The sequence below is a fragment of the Nomascus leucogenys genome, chromosome X (assembly GCF_006542625.1).
Source record: "Nomascus leucogenys isolate Asia chromosome X, Asia_NLE_v1, whole genome shotgun sequence".
Lineage (NCBI taxonomy): Eukaryota > Metazoa > Chordata > Mammalia > Primates > Hylobatidae > Nomascus > Nomascus leucogenys.
Genome location: NC_044406.1, coordinates 105,916,390 through 105,937,653, shown reverse-complemented (window position 1 = coordinate 105,937,653; position 21,264 = coordinate 105,916,390). Strand labels below are relative to the sequence as shown.

General features: G+C 46.8%; 1 protein-coding gene across 3 annotated transcripts in view; it reads left to right on the top strand.

Annotated features, from left to right (window-relative positions):
• The window catches only part of SEPTIN6 (septin 6), a 79,602-nt gene extending 58,698 nt beyond the window's left edge, over positions 1-20,904 (top strand). The window contains exons 8-10 of one of the 3 annotated variants that reach the window (XM_030806541.1): positions 2,866-2,998; positions 6,842-7,032; positions 19,878-20,904. In XM_030806541.1, the coding sequence (XP_030662401.1) occupies positions 2,866-2,998; positions 6,842-7,032; positions 19,878-19,887 (334 nt within the window). In that variant the 3' untranslated portion in view covers positions 19,888-20,904. Of the gene's footprint in view, positions 1-2,865; positions 2,999-6,841; positions 7,033-16,588; positions 19,675-19,877 lie in introns of those variants that run through there. The other 2 variants (XM_030806539.1, XM_030806540.1) reach the window with 2 other exon arrangements.
• The last annotated feature ends 360 nt before the right edge of the window (positions 20,905-21,264 follow it).

The following is a 21,264-nucleotide window of genomic DNA, read 5'->3' as shown; positions in this document are numbered from 1 at the left end:
GTGTCTGATCTATATGTGTGATGTGTGAAATAAGCCCCACAGTTGAAATTACCACGTGGTGCCCTTTGTGGTGGTCAGGCATTAATAAGCAAGTGAGGGAGATGTCTACCAGTTAAAAAGGCTTTCAAAGAGCCTCTGAGATCTTACTCTACCTGTGCACAGCCTAAAGCTGGCCTGGAGTCAGAGCCTAACCAGTCCCTTGGGGATATTTGCTTCAGGAGGGACAGGCTCATGTCCTATATACTGACAGGTGGGGCCAGGGGCCACTGGAGCACGTGGGGCTGGGGGAAGCCATGCTTGTCTCTTTCTGGTGGGAGCTCCCTGGCTGTCTTCCCCACCTGCAGCTTTCATCTGCATTTGTAGAGGAGTAGATGTGCCTCCACCTGGTCATTTTGTCTCCTTCCCTCCTCCTTCACTCCATCCTGAATACCTCTGTTTCCTGTGTCTTCGCCTGCTTCACTCCTTCTCTGCCAGCTCCTTCCCATGCTGCATGTAAGCATTCTTGTGCTGAAGAAACTCTCCCTTAACCCTGCTCTTTTTTACCAGCCTCTGCCCTGTCAAGAAGTCCTTGACAGGATGAGAAGGAGAAAGAGTTGTTCTATATTTACTGGTTCCTCTTCCCCATCTCTCATTCATTCCTCAACCCACTGCAGTCTGTCTTCTGTCCCCAGCATAACCACTCAAATGCCTCTCTCCAAGGCCAGGAATCGCAGACTTGTGGCCAAGTTCAATGTGGCCTTTGGGTTCCATCTTATTTGATATCAACGCAGCACTTTATGCCATTCCCCACTGCCCCCTTGAAATGCTCTCTACCTTTGGCTTTTCTAGCCCTGGCCTGGCTGATTCTATTCCTATCTCTCCTACTATTTCTTCTCAGCCTCCTTTGCAGGCTCATTTTCTTCACCTTACTCCTTTAAATGTTGGTATACCCCCCGGGATTCTTTCCTAGAGCCTCTGCTCCTTTCACTTTATGTTCTCTTTGCAGCTGGTTCTTTCTACTCTCACAGCCTTAATTACCACCTAGAAGTAGATGGCTCCCAAGCTAGTCTTACTGCTGAGGTCTAAACCCATTAATCTAACTGCATACTGGATGTCCACTCAGACATCCCATAGAGGACCTCCCCAAAAATCAAGCTCTGTACAAATTCATCTACTTCCCTCTTAAGCATGTGTCTCCAACATTCCCTGTTGCCATTCATGATACCACCATCCACCTGGTTGCCCAAGGATAATCAGAATTACCTTTGGCTCCTCCCAAGTCCTGGGAGTTCTGCTTCCCTTACTGCTCCCTCCATTCCCTCCCAGCCCTTAACATTAAGATCCTATCACTTCTTTTCTTTTCTTTTTTTTTTTTTTGAGACAGAGTCTTGCTCTATCGCCCAGGCCAGAGTACAATGGCACAATCTCGGCTCACTGCAACCTTGGCTTCCCGGGTTCAAGCGATTCTCCTGCCTCAGCCTCCCCAGTAGCTGGGATTACAGACGCCCACCACCTCGCCCAGCTAATTTTTGTATTTTTATTAGAGACGGGGTTTCACCATATTGGCCAGGCTGGTCTTGAACTCCTGACCTCAAGTGATCCACCCACCTTGGCCTCCCAAAGTGCTGAGATTACAGGCATGAGCCACCACACCTGGCCAAGATCCTGTCACTTCTTACTTGGATTGATGGAAAGTCTATCCTTCCCACCGCACAGCCAGAATGGTCCTTCTCATTTTCATATTGGATCTAGTACTACTTCCTGCTTTAAAACCATGCAGTGTGTACATGTCCAATTTTTAAATATGGCATTCAAAGCCTGTTCTCTTCTTCCAGGCTCAGGAACTTCGTCTGCCTCTACTCCACCACTGCCATGGTGCTCTCTGGCCATGTTGAACCATACCTGGCTCCCCAAGAATGTCATTCTCCCTTCACACGTGCTTTCTTACATGCTGCCCTCTTTGAATCACAGTTCCACCTCTTCTTCACCAGGCTATTGCTTTTTTTTTTTGAGATGGAGTCTCACTCTGTCACACAGGCTGGAGTGCAGTGGCGCGATCTTGGCTCACTTCAACCTTCGCCTAGCAGGTTCAAGCGATTCTCCTGCCTCAGCCTCCCGAGTAGCTGGGATTACAGGCGCCCACCACGACGCCTGGCTAATTTTTTGTATTTTTTAGTAGAGATGGGGTTTCACCATGTTGGCCAGGCTGGTCTCGAACTCCTGACCTCAGGTGATCCACCCGCCTCGGCCTCCCAGAGTGCTGGAATTACAGGTGTGAGCCACTGCACCCGGCCTATCTCCTATTTCTTTAAAAATAAGCTTAGGCCAGGGGCATCTCCCACTAGACCATGAGTTCCTTGATGGCAGGTATGATGGCTGTTGGCTCTAGAGGCTGAGTGACTAGCGTCATGTCAATTAGTGCTGAGTCTAGCACATACGGAGTCTCCTCAAGCATTTGTTGAAATAGTTCATTAATGTGGTCAGTTTCAGAGCCAGGGCCTGGCAGCATTGTGCAGTGGGAAAACCCAGATGAAGAGTCAGGAGACTCAGCTTCTGGTCAAAGGTCTCCCTCTAACTAGCCATGGGGCCTTGAGCAAGACACCTCACCTCTCTGGGCCTCAGTTTTCTCATCCGTAGAACAAGAGTATAGAACCAAATATTCTAAGTCTCTCCAGTTCACTAGGGTTGCCCCATCCCCCTCCAGAATCCCTGTGGGCATGCTGTCATGGGCCAAGCCAGGTGCCCACAGCTTTGTGGTTCTATTTTTGTACCTGGCTCACAACTGGGGAAGGGAGGACAGAGGAACCCAGTGAGGATCTTTGGGGCCAGTTTTATCAAATAGGAGTCATTCCAAAGGAAGAAGAATTAACCTGACCATGTTCGCAGTTTACAGGAGACATATGAGGCCAAAAGGAACGAGTTCCTAGGGGAACTCCAGAAAAAAGAAGAGGAGATGAGACAGATGTTCGTCCAGCGAGTCAAAGAGAAAGAAGCGGAGCTCAAAGAGGCAGAGAAAGAGGTAAATGTGAGCCTGGTGATTATTAAAATGTCAAGAAACAACAGCTGCTGGTGAGACTGTGGAAAAATAGGAACGCTTTTACACGTTGGTGTGAATGTAAATTACTTCAACCATTGTGGAAGACAGTGTGGTGATTCCTCAAAGACCTAGAATCAGAAATGCCATTCGACCCAGCAATCCTATAGATCATTTTATTATAAAGATACACGCACGCATATGTTCACTGCAACACTATTCACAATAGAAAAGACATAGAATCAACCCAAATGCCCATCAATGATAGGTTGGATAAAGAAAATGTGGTACATATACACCATGGAATACTATGCAGCCATAAAAAGGAATCAGAGGATATTCTTTAGAAGGACGTGAGTGGAGCTGGGAGCCATTATCCTCAGCAAACTAACACAGGAACAGAAATCCAAACATTGGGCCAGGCACTGTGGCTCACGCCTGTAATCCCAACACTTTGGGAGGCCGAGGTGGTTGGATCACCTGAAGTCAGGAGTTCGAGACCAGCCTGGCCAACACGGTGAAACCCTGTCTCTACTAAAAATACAATGATTAGTGGAGTGTGGTGGCACATGCCTATAGTCCCAGCTACTTGGGAGGCTGAGGCAGGAGAATCTCTTGAATCTGGGAGGCGGAGGTTACAGTGAGCTGAGATCGTGCCACTACACTCCAGCCTGGCTGACAGAGCAAGACTCCATCTCAAAAAGAAAAAAAAGGAAACAATTACTTCATGAGTCTCTTCCACATTTAACCTGTCGCACTCTCAAGGGTTCTTCTCACCAAAGCCCATGACAAGGGTATTGATTTTTTTTTTTTGAGTTTCACTTAAAAAAAAAAATGTCGGCTGGGTGCGGTGGCTCACGCCTATAATCCCAGCACTTTGGGAGGTGGAGGCAGAGGCGGGCAGATCACAAGGTCAGGAGTTCGAGACCATCCTGCCTAACACGGTGAAACCCCGTCTCTACTAAAAATACAAAAAAATTAGCTGGGCATGGTGGCGGGCTCCTATAGTCCCAGCTACTCAAGGCGAAGGCAGGAGAATGGCGTGAACCTGGGAGGCGGAGCTTGCAGTGAGCCGAGATCGCGCCACTGTACTCCAGCCTGGGCGACAGAGCGAGACTCCGTCTCAAAAAAAAAAAAAAATGTCAGACAGGTGCCTTGGCTCAGGTCTGTAATCCCAGCACTTCGGGAGGCTAAAGCGGGGGGATTGCTTGAGCCCAGGAGTTCAAGACCAGCCTGGGCAACATACTGAGACCCCGTTTCTATTAAAAATACAAAAAATTGGCTGGGCGCAGTTGCTCACACCTGTAATCCCAGCACTTTGGGAGGCCGAGGTGGGCGGATCACGAGTTCAGGAGTTCGAGGCCAGCCTGGCTAATATGGTGAAACCCCGTCTCTACTAAAAATACAAAAAATTAGCCAGGTGTGGTGGTACGCACCTGTAGTCCCAGCTGCTTGGGAGACTGAGGCAGAAGAATTGCTTGAACCCAGGAGACGGAGGTTGCAGTCAGCCGAGATTGTCCCACTGGACTCCAGCCTGGGCAACAGAGCGAGACTCCATCTCAAAAAAAAAAAAAAAAAAATTACAAATACAAAAAATTAGCCAGGCATGGTGGCACATGCCTGTAGTCCCAGCTACCCAGGAGGCTGAGGTGGGAGGAATGCTTGAGCCAAGAGATCGAGGCCACTGCATTCCAGCCTGTGTGACAGAGTGAGACTCTGTCTCAATAAAAAAAAGAAAAATGTCACCCAGCACTTTTAGGAGGAGAAGTGAGGGGATCTCAAAGACAAATGAATAAAAGTACAACAAACAAAAGCCAGGTTAAGGCAACTGATAGGCAGCCCTAGTGACTAGTAACAGCTGCTTTAGGCCAGGCGTGGTGGCTCACGCCTGTAATCCCAGCACTTTGGGAGGCCGAGGTGGGCGGATGACAAGGTCAGGAGATGGAGACCATCCTGGCTAACTCGGTGAAACCCCGTCTCTACTAAAAATACAAAAAATTAGCCGGGAATGGTAGCACGCGCCTGTAGTCCCAGCTACTTGGGAGGCTGAGGCAGGAGAATCACTTGAACCCGGGAGGCGGAGGTTGCAGTGAGCTGAGATTGTGCCACTGCACTCCAGCTTGGGCAACAGAGTGAGACTCTGTCTCAAAAAAAAAGAAAAAAGAAAAGATCTGGTTTATACAGCAAGTCTGTCACTCACCTACCTAAGTGACAGTGCCAAATACCCCCAGGACCTGGAGAACTAACCTTCTTCATGGTATGCTGCAAGTGCTACAGAATCCTAAACTCTCTCCTGAATCCATGAAAGAAAGTGAAATTCGGCTTGCTCTGCTCTTACTATTCAGGGTAGTTTATTGCATTCTAGTTTGTGACTGTCTGTGCCTCTTGTTCTCTGATCCACTTACCACAATGGCATGCCAGAATATTCTTTTTTTTTCCGAGACAGAGTCTCGCTCTGTTGCCCAGGCTGGAGTGCAGTGGTGCGATCTCGGCTCACTGAAAGCTCCGCCTCCTGGGTTCAAGTGATTCTCCTGCCTCAGCCTCCCAAGTAGCTGGGATTATAGGCATGCGTCACCACACCCAGCCGATTTTTGTCTTTTTAGTAGAGACGAGGTTTCACCATGTTAGCCAGGCTGGTCTAGAACTCCTGACCTCATGCCACCCACCTTGGCCTCCCAAAGTGCTGGGATTGAGCCGACTACTGGGATTACAGCACTCCCAAAGTGCTGGTATTACAGGCGTGAGCCACTGTGCCTGGCCCAGAATATTCTTCTTGTTCTTCTTTGGGTTTCTGGTTCTATTCAGGACTAATTAAGCCTCCCTTTAGTTAAGGCTGAGGTGTCTGTACTCATTCCATGTCATAAAATCCTTTTTATTTCCTTCCATGTCCAAAGCCAAGTATTTCCATTGACTGGCTTTCCCATTACTGAAGTTTTCTGTGCGATCCATGGTGATCCTTCCTGATTGCAGGGGTTAAGACAAGACAGGAGTTCCTTACATATAAGAGGTCCCATTATATAATGCTCTAAATACTTGGTTGACCATAGTCAAATTCCTTACTTCTCAGACCTTCTGTTTCCTCATAAAATGGAGATAATAACAAAACCTACCTCATAGGAATGTGGTAACAATTAAATAAATTAATATATATAAAGGACTTATAAAAGTCACTGCTTAGCCTGTAATTACTCGGTAATTTTCTTTTTTTTTTATTTTTGAGACGGAGTCTTACTCTGTTGCCCAGGCTGGAGTCCAGTGGCACGATCTCAGCTCACTGCAACCTCTGCCTCCCGGGTTCAGGCGATTCTTCTGCCTCAGCCTGCTGAGTAGCTGGGATTACAGGCACATGCCACAATGCCTGGCTAATTTTTGTATTTTTAGTAGAGACGGGGTTTCACCATGTTGGCCAGGCTGGTGTCGAACACCTGACCTCAAGTAATCTGCCCACCTCGGCCTCCCAGAGTGCTAGGATTACAGGCCTGAGCCCGGCCAGCACTCAGTAAATGTTATATTATTATAATTGATGTTATTATTGACCATGTGTGGTAACTACGGGGACTCTTTTTAACAAAATGTCTGACTAAACACAATGCAGTGTTCCTTTACCATATTCAGGAGCAGAGACTTGGAGATAAAATGGCAGGAGGAGAGAACGATCCAGAGCATGGTGCCTTTGGTGCCATCATGGCAATCCCTGACAGAAATGCCCCCTGAGGTTCCGGGGTCCTGCAGGGTCGCAGCCCTACTGGTCCCCACCCACCTGGGCTTGGCCAGGCTGGGGACTGCTCACAGGGGACTCTCTCCAATCTCCCTGTGCTTCCCTGCCAGCTGCATGAGAAGTTTGACCGTCTGAAGAAACTGCACCAGGATGAGAAGAAGAAACTGGAGGATAAGAAGAAATCCCTGGATGATGAAGTGAATGCTTTCAAGCAAAGAAAGACGGCAGCCGAGCTGCTCCAGTCCCAGGGCTCCCAGGCTGGAGGCTCACAGACTCTGAAGAGAGACAAAGAGAAGAAAAAGTAAGTAGCAGGCTGCTCTGGGGTGGTGCCTTCTCTTTCCTCCTGCTCATCCTCCCAGGGCAGGACGTGGCACCAGAAGGGGCTGAGGACTGGTGACCAGAGGTGAGCTGTGGGCTGTCAGACTGGTTGAGGTACCCATAACTGGTCCCAGCGTCCCTGTGGGACCTTGGGATTCCCTGAGCTTGGGGAGTTGAGAGTAGGGGAGGAGTGTGGTCCCAGAGGCCCAGCCCATCTGTCCAGCTTGCTCAGGAAAGCCCTGCAAACTCAAGGTCCATAGGAGAGGAAGGGAAAAGAGGAAAAGCAAAGGAGAGTGAGAGAGCAGAAGGGAAGAAAAAAACTAGAGGTGCAGCAATATAAGAGAGGAACAAGGCCGGGCACGGTGGCTCACGCCTATAATCCCAGCACTTTGGGAAGCCAAGGCAGGAGGAACACTTGAGGTCAGGAGTTCAAGACCAGCCTGGCCTATATGGCGAAACCCCGTCTCTACTTAAAAAAATAATAATAATAATAGGCCGGGCGCAGTGGCTCACGCCTGTAATCCCAGCACTTTGGGAGGCCGAGGTGGGCAGATCACGAGGTCAGGAGATCGAGACCATCCTGGTTAACATGGTGAAACCCCGTCTCTACTAAAAATACAAAAAAATTAGCTGGGTGTGGTGGTGGGTGCCTGTAGTCCCAGCTACTCGGGAGGCTGAGGCAGGAGAATGGCGTGAACCTGGGAGGCGGAGGTTGCAGTGAGCTGAGATCGTGCCACTGCACTCCAGCCTGGGCTACAGAGCGAGACTCTGTCTCAAAAAAAAAAAAAAAAAAAAAAAAAAAACAGTTCGAGACCAGCCTGACCAACATGGTGAAACCCTGTCTCTAGTAAAAATACAAAAATTAGCCAGGCGTGGTGGCGCGCGCTTGTAATCCCAGCTACTCAGGAGGCTGAGGCAGGAGAATTGCTTGAACCCGGGAAGCAGAGGTTGCAGTGAGTTGAGAAGATCGCACCACTGCCCTCCAGCTTGGGCGACAGAGCAAGACTCTATCTTAAAAAATATATATATATACAGAAATTAGCTGCCTGTAGTCCCAACTACTCAGGAGGCTGAGGCAGGAGAATCACTTGAACCTGGTTACAGTAAGTAGGTTACAATAAGCCGAGATCACACCACTGCACTCCAGCCTGGGCAATGGAGTGAGACTCCATCTGAAAAAAAAAAAAAATAGAAAAGAAAGAGAGGAACAAAAAGAACTGCAGCTATGGGCCGGGCGTGGTGTAATCCCAGGACTTTGGGAGGCCAAGACGGGTGGATCACTTGAGTTCAGGAGTTCGAGACCAGCCTGGCCTACATGATGAAACCTTGTCTCCACTAACAATACAAAAAAGTAGCCAGGCGTGGTGGCGTGCACCTGTAATCCCAGCTACTTGGGAGGCTGAGCAGAAGAATTGCCTGAACTGAGGAGGCAGAGGTTGCAGTGAGCTAAGATAGCACCATTGCACTCCAGCCTGAGTGACAGATTGAGACTCTGTCTCCAAAAAAAAAAAGAAGTGCAGATACAGGGTAGTGGAAGAAAGAGAGAGCCTTTAGCAGAAACTCGGTGCACCCTCTCCCCACCCCTGCCCTATATCTGAGGTTGCTCACCTCTCCATGGCCGTAGTCCCACCCTCACCCTGCCTCAGTTCTTACTCTCTGCAGCCAACAGAATTTAACTGCTGCCACTGAAGGCTGCAGCCCAGCCCTGATTTCCCACCTCTTTGTGATCCCTCCCTGCTGGCTTAGTTCTGCCCAGCCTGAGGTGCTGAGAACTTACGGGGGAGCCCTCAGATGCCAGTGTATGCTGCATGTGCCCCATCCTCAATCTGTGGAATGATTTTAAGACTTCTGATCTCCCCTGGTATTAGGACAGTGGCTCCTGGATACCATGTGGGTCAATAATCCTCACCCAACCCCAGTCTCTGCTTGCTGAAGTTACCCATTCCTCATCCCAGAACCAGAGAAAAATATTTCAACGGGATCTAGAAAAACTCCTGTGGTGCCCTTGTGCCCTGCAGTTGTTTGTGCAGTGTGGCTTGAGGAGTTCCCAGGTGGACTGTTTAGCAGTGTCTTTACTAAAGGATACTGAGGATCCAAAAGGTGTCCATGGTCATTGCCTTCTGTTTTCAGCCATTTGTTCCTGGACTTAACTATGGGATATTTTTGCCAGAAGGAAGAAACACCTTCCTTTCCTCTGGCTTATCACTTAGGAATAACATGGTAACTTTTGCATAACAGTAATATGTTATATTTGAAGGCACTCAGCTTTGCAGTCCAATTACTCTTTATTCAAATGTGTAATTTAAACATCTTGGCCGGGTACGGTGGCTCACGCCTGTAATCCCAGCACTTTGGGAAGCTGAGGCAGGCAGATCACCTGAGGTCAGGAGTTTGAGACCAGCCTGGGCAACATGGCAAAACCCCGTCTCTACTAAAAATACAAAAATTAGGTGGGCATGGTGGCCCACACCTGTAGTCCCAGCTACTCAGGAGGCTAAGGCAGGAGAATCACTTGAGCCTGGGAGGTGGAGGTTGCAGAGCCAAGATCATGCCACTGCGCTTCAGCCTGGGTGACAGAGTGAGACTTTGTCTAAAAAAAAAAAAAAAGAAAAAAAGAACATCTTCGCCAATTAGTCCAGAAATTTTTCTTACTGAATCTTAATACTGTATGTCAAATTCACTGATGAATGAAATTTTTTAGTATTACCTGATGGATAAAGCTCAACTAGCCAGAAAAAAGTCTCTTTAGACACACCCTGTACTGTACTAACTTATCTGTCATGGTGTATTATTGCACCAGCAGGAATGAATTCCTATTTTTAAGATCAGAAAAATCTAAATTTGTCATCCAGCTGTAACCTGCTGCCTTCATAGTCCTGTGGTATTTGTTAACTCAGTACCTGGGGCAGTTTCATAGCCTGCTTGTGGGAGTTAGGAATTGGTTTGTTCAGGCTACATTGAAACTATAAATATTCCCTATTCAGATGTTCAGTAAAAGTTCTTCTCACATCAAGCTTTCCCCTTGTTGCCTCATACTGACTGACTTCTCCCACCCCAGGCAGGAGACCCCAACAGGGAGATACCCCTCTCTACTCTCCAGGAATATTTGGGGTTGGTGACAGTGCCCCTTTCCAATTCTGAAATGGGTGAAACCCTGCTGGCATGTGGCACCTTATATTAGCAATAAGGGCCTAACAGAATGACCTGTCTTCTTCTGTACTTCCAGATGCAGAAGTGGCCCTGAGTCTTGGCTTCTTATGTAATTTCATGAGCAATTGGTTAACTTCTGGAAGAGCCACCGTTAGACCTGTGCTACTCCCCTCCCATAGTCATGGTAGTGAGTTTTGAGGGCAGAAATGGTGGTAGTAATATTTCTTCTTGAGAGATGGTGGTTGGATCTGAGTCACATATTCAGAATTTCCTTTAGCTGCCCCTAAAGAGATTAAGAAAGTACTGGCCAGCCGTGGTGGCTCACGCTTGTAATCCCAATACTTTGGGAGGCCAAGGCAAAGGATTGCTTGAGTCCAGGAGTTTGAGATCAGCCTGGGCAACATAGTGAGACCTTTGTCTCTACAAAAAAAAAAAATTAAACATTAGCTGGGCCTGGTGGCACTTGCCTATAGTCCCAGCTACTCAGGAGACTGACGTGGGAGAATTGCTTGAACCCGGGAGGGTGAGGCTGCAGTGAGGATTACACCACTGCACTCCAGTCTGGGCAACAGAGAGAGACCCTGACTCAAAAAAAAAAAAAAAAAAGAGTATCAGTGTTTCAGGGGTTCCTACCAGTCCACCCTTCCCACTTCTCCTTCCTGCTACTCCTAATCACCTTTGACCTCTAACCCTTCATTGTTTGTGTCAAGTCATAATATTTGATTTCCCTTCATGCTCACTCCATCTTCATCAGCTCTTACTGTTTTACAGTTAACTCTGCTGTTTGCTGCATGCTGCATGAGACCCAGGGTCCTGGTAAGCTTGATTAACTCTGAATAGAACTGGCAGTGGCTTCTAGAACATATCTCCCCAAATCCCGCACCCCCAACACAAGCATCTAATCATAGAAGAAGCTGCTTCATTGGTGTAGCTGGTTTTCTCTCGTGACTTATAATATGCAGAAATAGTCTGGTGTGGTTTCAAGTGTACATGTGGAATGCCTGCCTGCCTGCCTGATTAAAGTGAGGGGTCGTTTTCAGACTTTTGCTGCTAGAACAGCTGGGTAACACAGGTGGATCCTGTGATCAGTATTTGAGGTTTCAGTGTGGGCAGTTTTTTTCTTAAAGAGCCATAATCGGGCCGGACGCGGTGGCTCACAGCCCTGTAATCCCAGCACTTTGGGGGGCCAAGGAGGGCAGATCACCTGAGGTTAGAAGATTGAGACCATCCTGGCTAACACGGTGAAGCTCCATCTCTACTAAAAATACAAAAAATTAGCCGGACGTGGTGGCACAGGCCTGTAATCCCAGCTACTCTGGAGGCTGACGCAGGAGAATCGCTTGAACCTGGGAGGCGGAGGTTGCAGTGAGCTGAGATTGTGCCATTGTACTCCAGCCTGGGCAACAAGAGCGAAACTCCATCTCAAAAACAGAAGGAGCTATAACCATTATTTTCAAAATTAATGAAACCATGGTGATGAGAGAAACTGGGTTTCACAAGCCCCGTCCTGCAATGTCACAGTCAGCATCAACCCTCTCCTATCCCCCTGCATCAGGTTTGAGAATGTCCAGAGTCAATGGAAACTCACTTCTCTGTTTCCCGCTGGTGGCAGTTTCGTATCTGAGGAATTCAAGTTCTCAAATTTCCTTTGACTGTACCCCTCAAAACAATAATAAGGCTGAGAGTGGTGGCTCACGCCTGTAATCCCAGCACTTTGGGAGGCCGAGGCGGGTGGATCACCTGAGGTCGGGAGTTCGAGACCAGCCTGACCAACATGGAGAAACCCTGTCTCTACTAAAAATACAAAATTAGCTGGGCGTGGTGGTGCATGCCTGTAATCCCAGCTACTCGGGAGGCTGAGGCAGGAGAATTGCTTGAATCCGGGAGGCGGAGGTTGCAGTGAGCCGAGATCGCACCTTTGCACTCCAGCCTGGGCAACAAGAGCGAAACTTCATCTCAAAAAAACAAAACAAAACAAAACAAAACAAAAAAACCCATAATAAAAGTGGAGGAAAATGAAGAGATCTTAGAAATTGTAGAGAATTCCTTACATTTAATCCTACAAGTACTGGCCTCATGAAAACCTCGTATAAGGAGATCAGCAGGTAAGGATTCCTGAGTGCTAGATGTTGTGTTAATAGAAGTTTATAAAGTTTCACAGTTTATAGGGAGACTGAAAGCAGGGATTAAGGACCTTCTATCTCCTCTGCTAGACTCAGGTAGTGGATGGAAAGGAAATACAAACATTTTTAATTTAACATAATTAGGGTTTTTTTTGTTTGTTTCTTTTTCTGAGACGGAGTCTCACTCTCGCCGAGGCTGGAGTGCAGTGGCACAATCTCGGCTCCCTGCAACCTCCGCCTCCTGGGTTCAAGCAATTCTCATGCCTCAGCCTCCCAAGTAGCTGGGATTATAGGCATGTGTCACCATTCCTGGCTAATTTTCGTATTTTTAGCAGAGACCGGGTTTCACCACGTTGGCCAGGCTGGTCTCAAGCTCCTGACCTCAGGTAATCCGCCTACCTTGGCCTCCCAAAGTGCTGAGATTACAGGTGTGAGCCACCGCACCCGATGAAGGGTTATTATTTTTTTTTAAACTTTACCATGGAAGCTTTCAAACATGAGCAAAATAAGAGGATAATATAGTTCAGCCCACAGCCCAGCCCCCAGACAACCATAAACATATGCCTAATCTTGTTTCATCAATTACCACAGACCTGCTGAATTATTACAAAGCAAAACTATATCATTTTATCTGTAAATACTTTAGTATATATTTCCAAGAGATAACGATTCTTTAAAAAAACATAACCACAACCCCACCATTATCACACCTACAAAATGAACAATAATTCATTAACATGAAATGTCTAGTCAGTGTTTGAAACATCCCGGTTGTCTCATAAATGCCCTTTTACATTTGGTTTGGATCGGGGAATATAGAGAAGACTTTTCCCCACTCACCCATGTAGTTTATGATTTAAATAGAGAGCCTGCTGTTAGTCACCAAACTGATTGCCGCAGCTATTGCACTGGGGACTCGGGGCAGCTGGCAAAACATCCTGCTTGGAAGCAAATCCTGAAGAGGAAGTCCATAGAGGTTTCTGCAACATAAGGCCCATGAAACCGGGCCAAAGGAAACAATCTTAAAAGAACAATGACTTGATTTACTGTCTGGCTTAACAGCGAGTAAGTCTTGAAGCCCCTGCTAGTTGACTGGAATTAAACAGCAGATTTCCATTTAGGAAGACAGTTCCTAGAATGTCTGTCCATTCTTTGCATTGTATGTAGTTCCAGTGCCTAGCAAAGTATCTGACATGTAATAGGAACTCAGTTCATGTGTTATGTTCTTTGTTCCCCAATTTTTAACAAGGCGAGCAGGAAATATGTATTCTAGTTAATGAGATTTCAGTTAATTCAGGTTTCACTGCACGTGGCTTGACACAATTGCTTACAGGTTTCCCCAAGTAAATCATTGTTAGTGGCCATTCCTAAAATGAATTCTGGCAAAACTATAATTAAAGCTACACTTTACAAGTGAGAGGCAATTGGTAAACAGCTGGAACAGCCAACCCCAACCCCAAGTAGGTTGGCTCTTCCTGGCAGGCTTCTCCCTGGCAGACCACGAAAGCAGTTTCAGAACGACGAGTCAGGGGAGGCTTTGGCTCCCCAGGATCTGAAAGCAGCAAAGGCAACCCGCCCCCTCCTCAAAGCCCTCATTCAAGGGGTGGATCACGAAGGCCACCTAGAATGCAGGCAGAGTGAGGCTTACTGTGCCTCCACATTTTGAAATTGCTTGAGGCACTACTTATAGCTCTCTGCATTTGTAAAAGCGATTCCTTTGTGACCCCCTACGTCGTTGCAGATACTCTACCTCAATCATTATTGGTCCTTAGGAGTGCACAGTATATGGATAGTATACACACATCAAAATATATCAGCCTTCCCATGAAACCTAGTACATAGGCCATTGCAGTGTTTATTAGATTACTCTTCCCCTAGGAAGTAGACAAAGAATAAAAATAAGATATGAGCATTTGTATAGCTTTTATTACTTTCCAAAGTGTTTTTTGTTGTTGTTTCTGTTTTGTTTTGTTTTTTGTATAGTATCTCATTTTATACTTACAACAGGTCTGTGAGGTAGAGAAGGAATAATCCCCAGTTTGCGAGATGAGTAAATGGAGGCTGGGCGAGGTGGCTCACTTCTGTAATCCTAGTGCTTTGGGAGGCTGAGGTGGGAGGATCACTTGAGCCCAGGAGTTGGAGACCAGCCTGGGCAGCATGGTGAAACCCTGTCTCTATTTTTTTTTTTTTTTTTTTAAGAGAGTTGGCCGGGCATGGTGGCTCATGCCTGTAATCCCAGCACTTTGGGAGGCCAAGCGGGCAGATCACCTGAGGTCAGGAGTTTGAGACCAGCCCGGCCAACATGGTGAAACCCCGTCTCTACTAAAAATATAAAAATTAGCTGGGCGTGGTGGCGGGCGCCTGTAATCCCAGCCACTCTAGTGGCTGAGGCAGGAGAATCGATTGAACCTGGGAGGTGGAGGTTGCAGTGAGCTGAGACCACACCATTGCACTCCAGCCTGGGCAACAGAGCAAGACTCCATCTCAAAAAAAAAAAAAAAGAGAGAGAGAGAGAGAAAGAGAGAGTAAAGAGTAAATGGAGGAGCAGAGAATTTAAGGAATTTACCAAGGACCACACAGTGAGTTGATGGCAGAACTCCTAATTTCTATTATAAATTACCATTCACCTCAGTGTGTGTATACCTTCAAAGTGTATGTATGGGAGTATATTCCCTTTGAGGAAGTGACTGTAAAACATACTCCTTTATGCCCATACTTTTATCCCTGCCAGATATCTAATAGTCTTTATTTAATGGGATAAATTTATTCTTTGGGTAATAAATAGGGGCTTAGATCCATAGCCAAGGAATTCTCAGGGACATTGCATGTGAGAGTCTTAAATAAACAGCTCTGGGGCTGGGCGTGGTGGTTCATGCCTGTAGTCCTAGCACTTTGGAAGGCCGAGGCGGGCGGATCACCTGAGGTCAGGAGTTCAAGACCAGCCTGGCCAACATGGTGAAACCCTGTCTCTACTAAAAATAGAAAAATTAGCTGGGCATGGTGGCAGGCGCCTATAATCCCAGCTACTTGGGAGGCTGAGGCAGGAGAATTGCTTGAATCCCGGAGGCGGAGGTTGCAGTGAGCCGAGATCGCAGCATTGCACTCCAGCCTGGGTGACAGAGCAAGACTCCATCTCAAAAGAAATATACACACACACACACACACACACACACACACACACACACACACACAACAGCTCTGGGCCCAGCTGTGACTCTTTCTTTGCAGCCACAGGCAAGTCTGTTGACTTCTCTGTGTTGCTCGGTCTACTCATGAAACGGGGATCAGTGCTACTTGCTGTATTTATGTCACAGGAATGAAATTTACATGGAAGAGAGGTCAAAGTATTATTTCAGCACAAACCAATGATGGGTTTCCATAGTTCACGTTTTCAGGTAACTGTGGTCTGGACCCTAGAACACAGTTCTGCAACCATACCCATATGCTCTGCAAACGGGTCTTGCCCCAGAGTGCCAGTTAGCTGACTAGGACAGCTCTAAGGATCTCCTGGGGTGAAACCTCAAGCCTCCTCTACTTTCCCAATGGGACAGGAAATGCAGTGGCTAGAGCCTGGGGCTCTATCCAGTGGCCTGAGGCCACTTAGAGATTTACAGAAGGTATTCCTGTACAAGGTATTCGGTGGTGGTGCTGGGGGTGGGTGGGGGGCAGGGGGGACACTAGTCAGGACCTAGTCATTAAGAAGAGATAGACCGGGCTCAGTGCCTCACGCCAGTAATCCCAGCACTTTGGGAGGCTGAGGCGGGCGGATCACTTGAGGTCAGGAGTTCGAGACCAGTCTGGCCAACATGGTGAAACCCCGTCTCTACTAAAAATACAAAAAAATTATCCGGGCGTGGCGGCGGGCTCCTGTAGTCCCAGCTGCTGGGGAGGCTGAGGCAGGAGAATGGCATGAACCTGGGAGGCAGAGCTTGCAGTGAGCCGAGATCACACCACTGCACTCCAACCTGGGTGACAGAGCAAGACTCTGCCTCAAAAAAAAAAAAAAGATAAAATGTATTTTTGTGGTTGTTGATCATTATTTTGCTGCCTAATGCCACTGCTGCCATCATGTGGGAGTGTGTGTGGAGTGTATGAGAGAGAAAGCATGTTCCCCGGAGCCAATGCAATAAGACCTTAAGACCATCTAACATAGCTATATTCTAATTTAGCCATTAGTCCTCATGACTTAATTTTCTTCTGACTTTTTTTTTTTTGTAGTACATTAATCTATCCGTTCATTAACTCAGCTTCTCTTTTCATTTTCAGTTTGGGCTTCCTGTAGACACCCTTTTCCTGCGCAACAGAGCTGGGCCTCCCTTTCTCTAATTTCCCCCTTAACATGCCTGGGGGGCATACAATCCAACCCGCGCCCTCTCCTCTCTTCCTGCCAAGGTTTATAGAAACCTGAGAATCTGAGGGTGATGTCTGGCCGCTGGTCAAGAAGCCAACAGTCATGTGGCTCGCAGATGCATCCTGCATCCCAGTCCCCCTCCCAGCACCCCCAGCCATCCCCCCTGTCTTCCCCCACATCTTTGCCAGAGGTGTGACATGGTCAGGGGGCCCATCTGCTACTCTTCCCCACCAGCTCCCCTGGTCCAGTTCTGGTTGCTGTTAGATTCCCTGAGGTATTTGCAACCACCATGGCTGGGTAAGCACCGATCAGCACAGCTGTCCCCTTGGTCTCCTGTATCCCAGTCACTAGTCTTCCCTGGCCCACCCCACCCTCATCCTCAGGAGCCACAACCATTTCTTGGAGGGTTTCAAAAGGACAGCCTTTGGCGCCTTTTCCTTCTAACCTTTGAGTCCAGCCCTTTCCAGTTTTCATTCACTCGAAGTAACTGCACTCAAGCTGTGCTCAAAATCAGCAACGCATTTATTTACACCAAGCCCTTCCCATAAAACACAACTGATGAAGAAAATAGCAGACGTTTCCCCTCTTTCTAACTCTGGGTATCCCACAGATGCAAAAGGGAGAATAAACCTGAATATTATTACCAGCCTAGAGTCTTGAATGATAGCCTTACCGAATTCTTCTTGTGAGGTATTTCAGCATCTTGGGGGGTAATTTCCGGAAGGGCTCCATACTGTCCCAATAAGGTGAGGCCAGTAGCAGGAATAATAAATCCCACTTTGTAGGCTGGAAAACTGAGCTGTCAAAGAATCAAGTGTTTGGAGATTTGCTCTGATGAGTCTTCTAGTTCATTTAGTGAACGCCATGATGATTTTTAACATGCATTTTGCATGCATCCCCCAATAAGAAGAGATGAGACTCTGCTGCAGAGAAGAAAAGAGGTGTTACACCTTGGAAGGCCCTTAACTTTCTTTCCAATTTAAGGAGTTGAGAGTTTAAAAATATTCCAGCCCTAAGTTTTTATCATGGGTCCCATCTGATAGTGGCTTTGGGAACCTCTGTGAAGTAGAGAGCCCTCTCTTGTCAGGGTTATGAGGCACAGTGGCCTTTGGTGTTTGGCCAGTGACAGTGTGAGAGATGGAGTTGACCTGGCAATGATCTGTGGCTAACATGCCGTCTCTCTGCCCTTCCTTTGCAGTAATCCATGGCTGTGTACTGAATAGTATTCCCCGCTACAGCTGGACTGGACTCCATTTAGCCTTTTAAGCCGAGGTTCTTATTTTAACTGACAGCTTTCCTTTGGGGTGCCAGGCAGCCAGACCCCCCACCCCTACCCTGCCATGTACTTCAAGCTCACTTCTTTTTGAGTTCCACAACTTGCTCCTGCCTCCCAGCCCCACTGGCACTGACCATGACCACCTACTTCTATTTTTTTTTTTAAGAGTTTCTTTTTTTGATCACTTACTTTCAAAGCACACAGTCAAACAAGGTTATGCCAAATTTCCAGGCCTTTTTGAAGTATTGAGAAGGGGAAGGGGATTTCTCACTTCAATTACAGATCATAATAGGAAGCAAAAAGAAAAAAATGAAAAGCAAACATATGCATGTACTTTTCTTATTGGCAAAGCAAGAGTGTAGGTTTGCTGTGTAGGTTTGGTGCTCTACTGATTGGTGAGTGACCAGAGCAAGTATGAAGGTGATGCTGCCAAAACACAAGCCAGTTTCTTGGGAAAATTCAAGTTACAGTGGAGTATTTTTTTGAAGACCATATGCTTGGAGGTAGAAACAAACCAACAACCAAAAAAAAAAAAAAAAATCTGCTCAGATACTCAGCCAGAAGCTCAGAGAGATGCTGAGTTAGGCCTGTCAGGTCTCCTTGGGAAAGGATTCATATTTGCAACTTTGATGATTCTATGTCCAGCTTCAGAGCTGCGTTCCCAGAAATTCATGCTTAAACAACCAACTGGTAACCACCACCTCCCCACACCGCCGCCCGGTAATTATTTGCATTACAAACCGGAGGCGCCCTCATTTGCATTTGTGTACAGATGAACTACTTAAGACTTGAGAAGCTCTGAATACTTCAAAAGTATTAGACCCACACAGCCTTGGAGAGACCTTCAGAAACTAAGGAGGAGTTTTATATTAAGGGAGACATTTTAGTCAGTAAGACGATATAACCTACTTACTCCGTAAGGAGAAATGAAGGCCCAGAGAAGGGAAGGGACTTGACCGAGGTCTCACTTCTGTTTTGAGGCAGAAGCCAGACTGACTTTCATGGCTCCTGACTCCCAATCCATTTCACAAAGGGATTCAATCTGTTTATATACGTTACGTTCCTGGATACGAGGTTTTTTGATGTTCAGAGTAACTGACTAGTTAGTGTTAGAAAACCCTCAGGTTTTTTCCCACAGAAAAACGTCTGAAGATGGATTGGGTGAGGGCTGGCAAAACGATGGCATGCCGGGCCAGCTCCTTAACCCAATGACCCAGTGGTGCTGCAAGGCTGGCACGGGGTCCAGGAGACCGTGTGTAACAGGTGCCCTAGGTGACCCTTATAATCAGGGAAGTTTGGTAAACAAAAATCGAACCCATGAGTGAACATAAATTAAAAAGTTATCAAGCCTATTAAAATGGGTATTTCATTGGGTAGCTTTTCTCACCGTAGACAGATTTTTTCCTTCTTCAATGAAAAGGCTTTTTAATTAGTACAACTGTTACTATTTAAAAAAAGATACCCTAAGTACTCTGTTTACTTCTGGTGAAACAAAACCAGTCATTAGAAATGGTCTGTGCTTTTATTTTCCCGGACTGGAGTGGCTTTTCTGAAACACACACACACACACGTACACACATCCCTCACTTCTCTTAAGCCAAGAAGTTTGCTTTCCCTAGCTGCAGTGTAGATGGCTCTTGTTTTTGTTTTTTTGTTTTAATCATTTGGCATTCACATGTGGCTGTTAATATGTGCTTGTTTTTAATTAAAACAAGAAGCTTTAAACTGGTGTGTGGTGTTCTTAAAACCTTCTCAGCAGATTTCCCCGTGGTGATGGCCCAGCAATGACCCCCATTTCTAACCTGTCTTCTCAAACTATAATCTGTGCTACCTCAATACTGCCCATTCCCCTCCCCCTGTCTTACTTTGAATGTCCTCTTTCTTTGGCTAATTTCATGTTTTCTTTCTCTTTCTCTCTCCCTCTCCAGCTTTTTTTAATCTTGTCTTCAGCAGCTGCACTAAGTCTAAAGGAGAAGACTGCCATTATAGAAGAGTTAGGGTTCCATATTGTCTCAAATCAGAAATCAACCAATTTCCTCTCCCCTCAAACTGCAAGCACACACACATACACCACACCACTCAACAAGTGTTCATGTGTCCCTGTGTCCAGGCAAGAAGCTCTCTTCCTGACTCACATGGTATTTTAAATGGAAGTGTCTTGTCCTAACTAACAAGGCAGGAAAAGAACCGTCAGAGCTGGAAAATGGACCAAATGTAACCTCAGAGAAACAACTACAGGACCACTCACCCAAGTGTAAGTGACTGGGGCAGGACACCTCAGCTGTGGGTATGGAAGTACTGTTCTGTTCACAAAGTTTTGTTTGAGTTTTATGTTTTTCTTTTAAACATTTCTCTGGTTCGATGGGTTGACTGTCTACGGCCACTGTTAAACATTTCTGAATATGCAAGAGAAAGTCAAGTGACATTTGTATCTTCTTCAGCATTCATAGACCTTCTATAGATTCCAGCAAAGGGGAAAAATGTATCCACTATCTAACACTTAGGTGGAGAAGGGAGAGAAGGGAGGGGGTTTAAGCTTAGTGAGGGCAAAATTACTCCATTCCACCTTCCGAGACCAGTTGGGGTTTTGAGAGAGGTTTCTGCTCAACCTGGGATCTGGAGGGAGAGCTTTGATGTTGGTAAATCTGCCTTGAATTCATTGGTTTAACTTGCATCAAAATACCATGTGAGTGTGCTCATTCTCATATATCCCTCCCACCATCACCACCATTCTGCTGTTCAATGTCTCTTGAGAGAGCCTCTTCGCATGTTTTCCAGAATCTGTGTGTGTTTTTCCTTTCTTCTCCTTTGTTCTTTTTGCTCAAAGGTGTGACCAGTCATTGCCCCTCTGGGGCTTTCATTCTCCAGGAGAAACATCCCAGAACCAGCACTGTTTAGCTTGATACCTTTCTAATGTCCATGTCAATTTTCAATAAAATTCAAAGAAATGCTAAATGGCTGTGTGATCTGATCTTAAGTCACTGGGTGATGTGGCCCACCATGGTTTGCCTGAGGAGTGGGTGGCTGCCTTCTGAGTGGGTGATTTGAAGGGCTCAGGGAGGCACCACCAGCCTGTGAAATCTTCCTAGATGGGTTGCCATCCCCCTGTGCCCGCCCCCTCCAACTTTATTCCCTCTGGGCCTGAAATTCCCAACACCTGGGGTAGAGGTGGGCCAGAAGTCCGCTACTTTTTCTTTATTAGCGTGGATTCAACTAAGTTGAGCTGATTATCATCTAGTATATTAGATAGAGAACATGGAGTGCCAGAGCCTACGGAACAAGATTCAGGTGAGTTTTAATTCTGGCAGGAAAAGA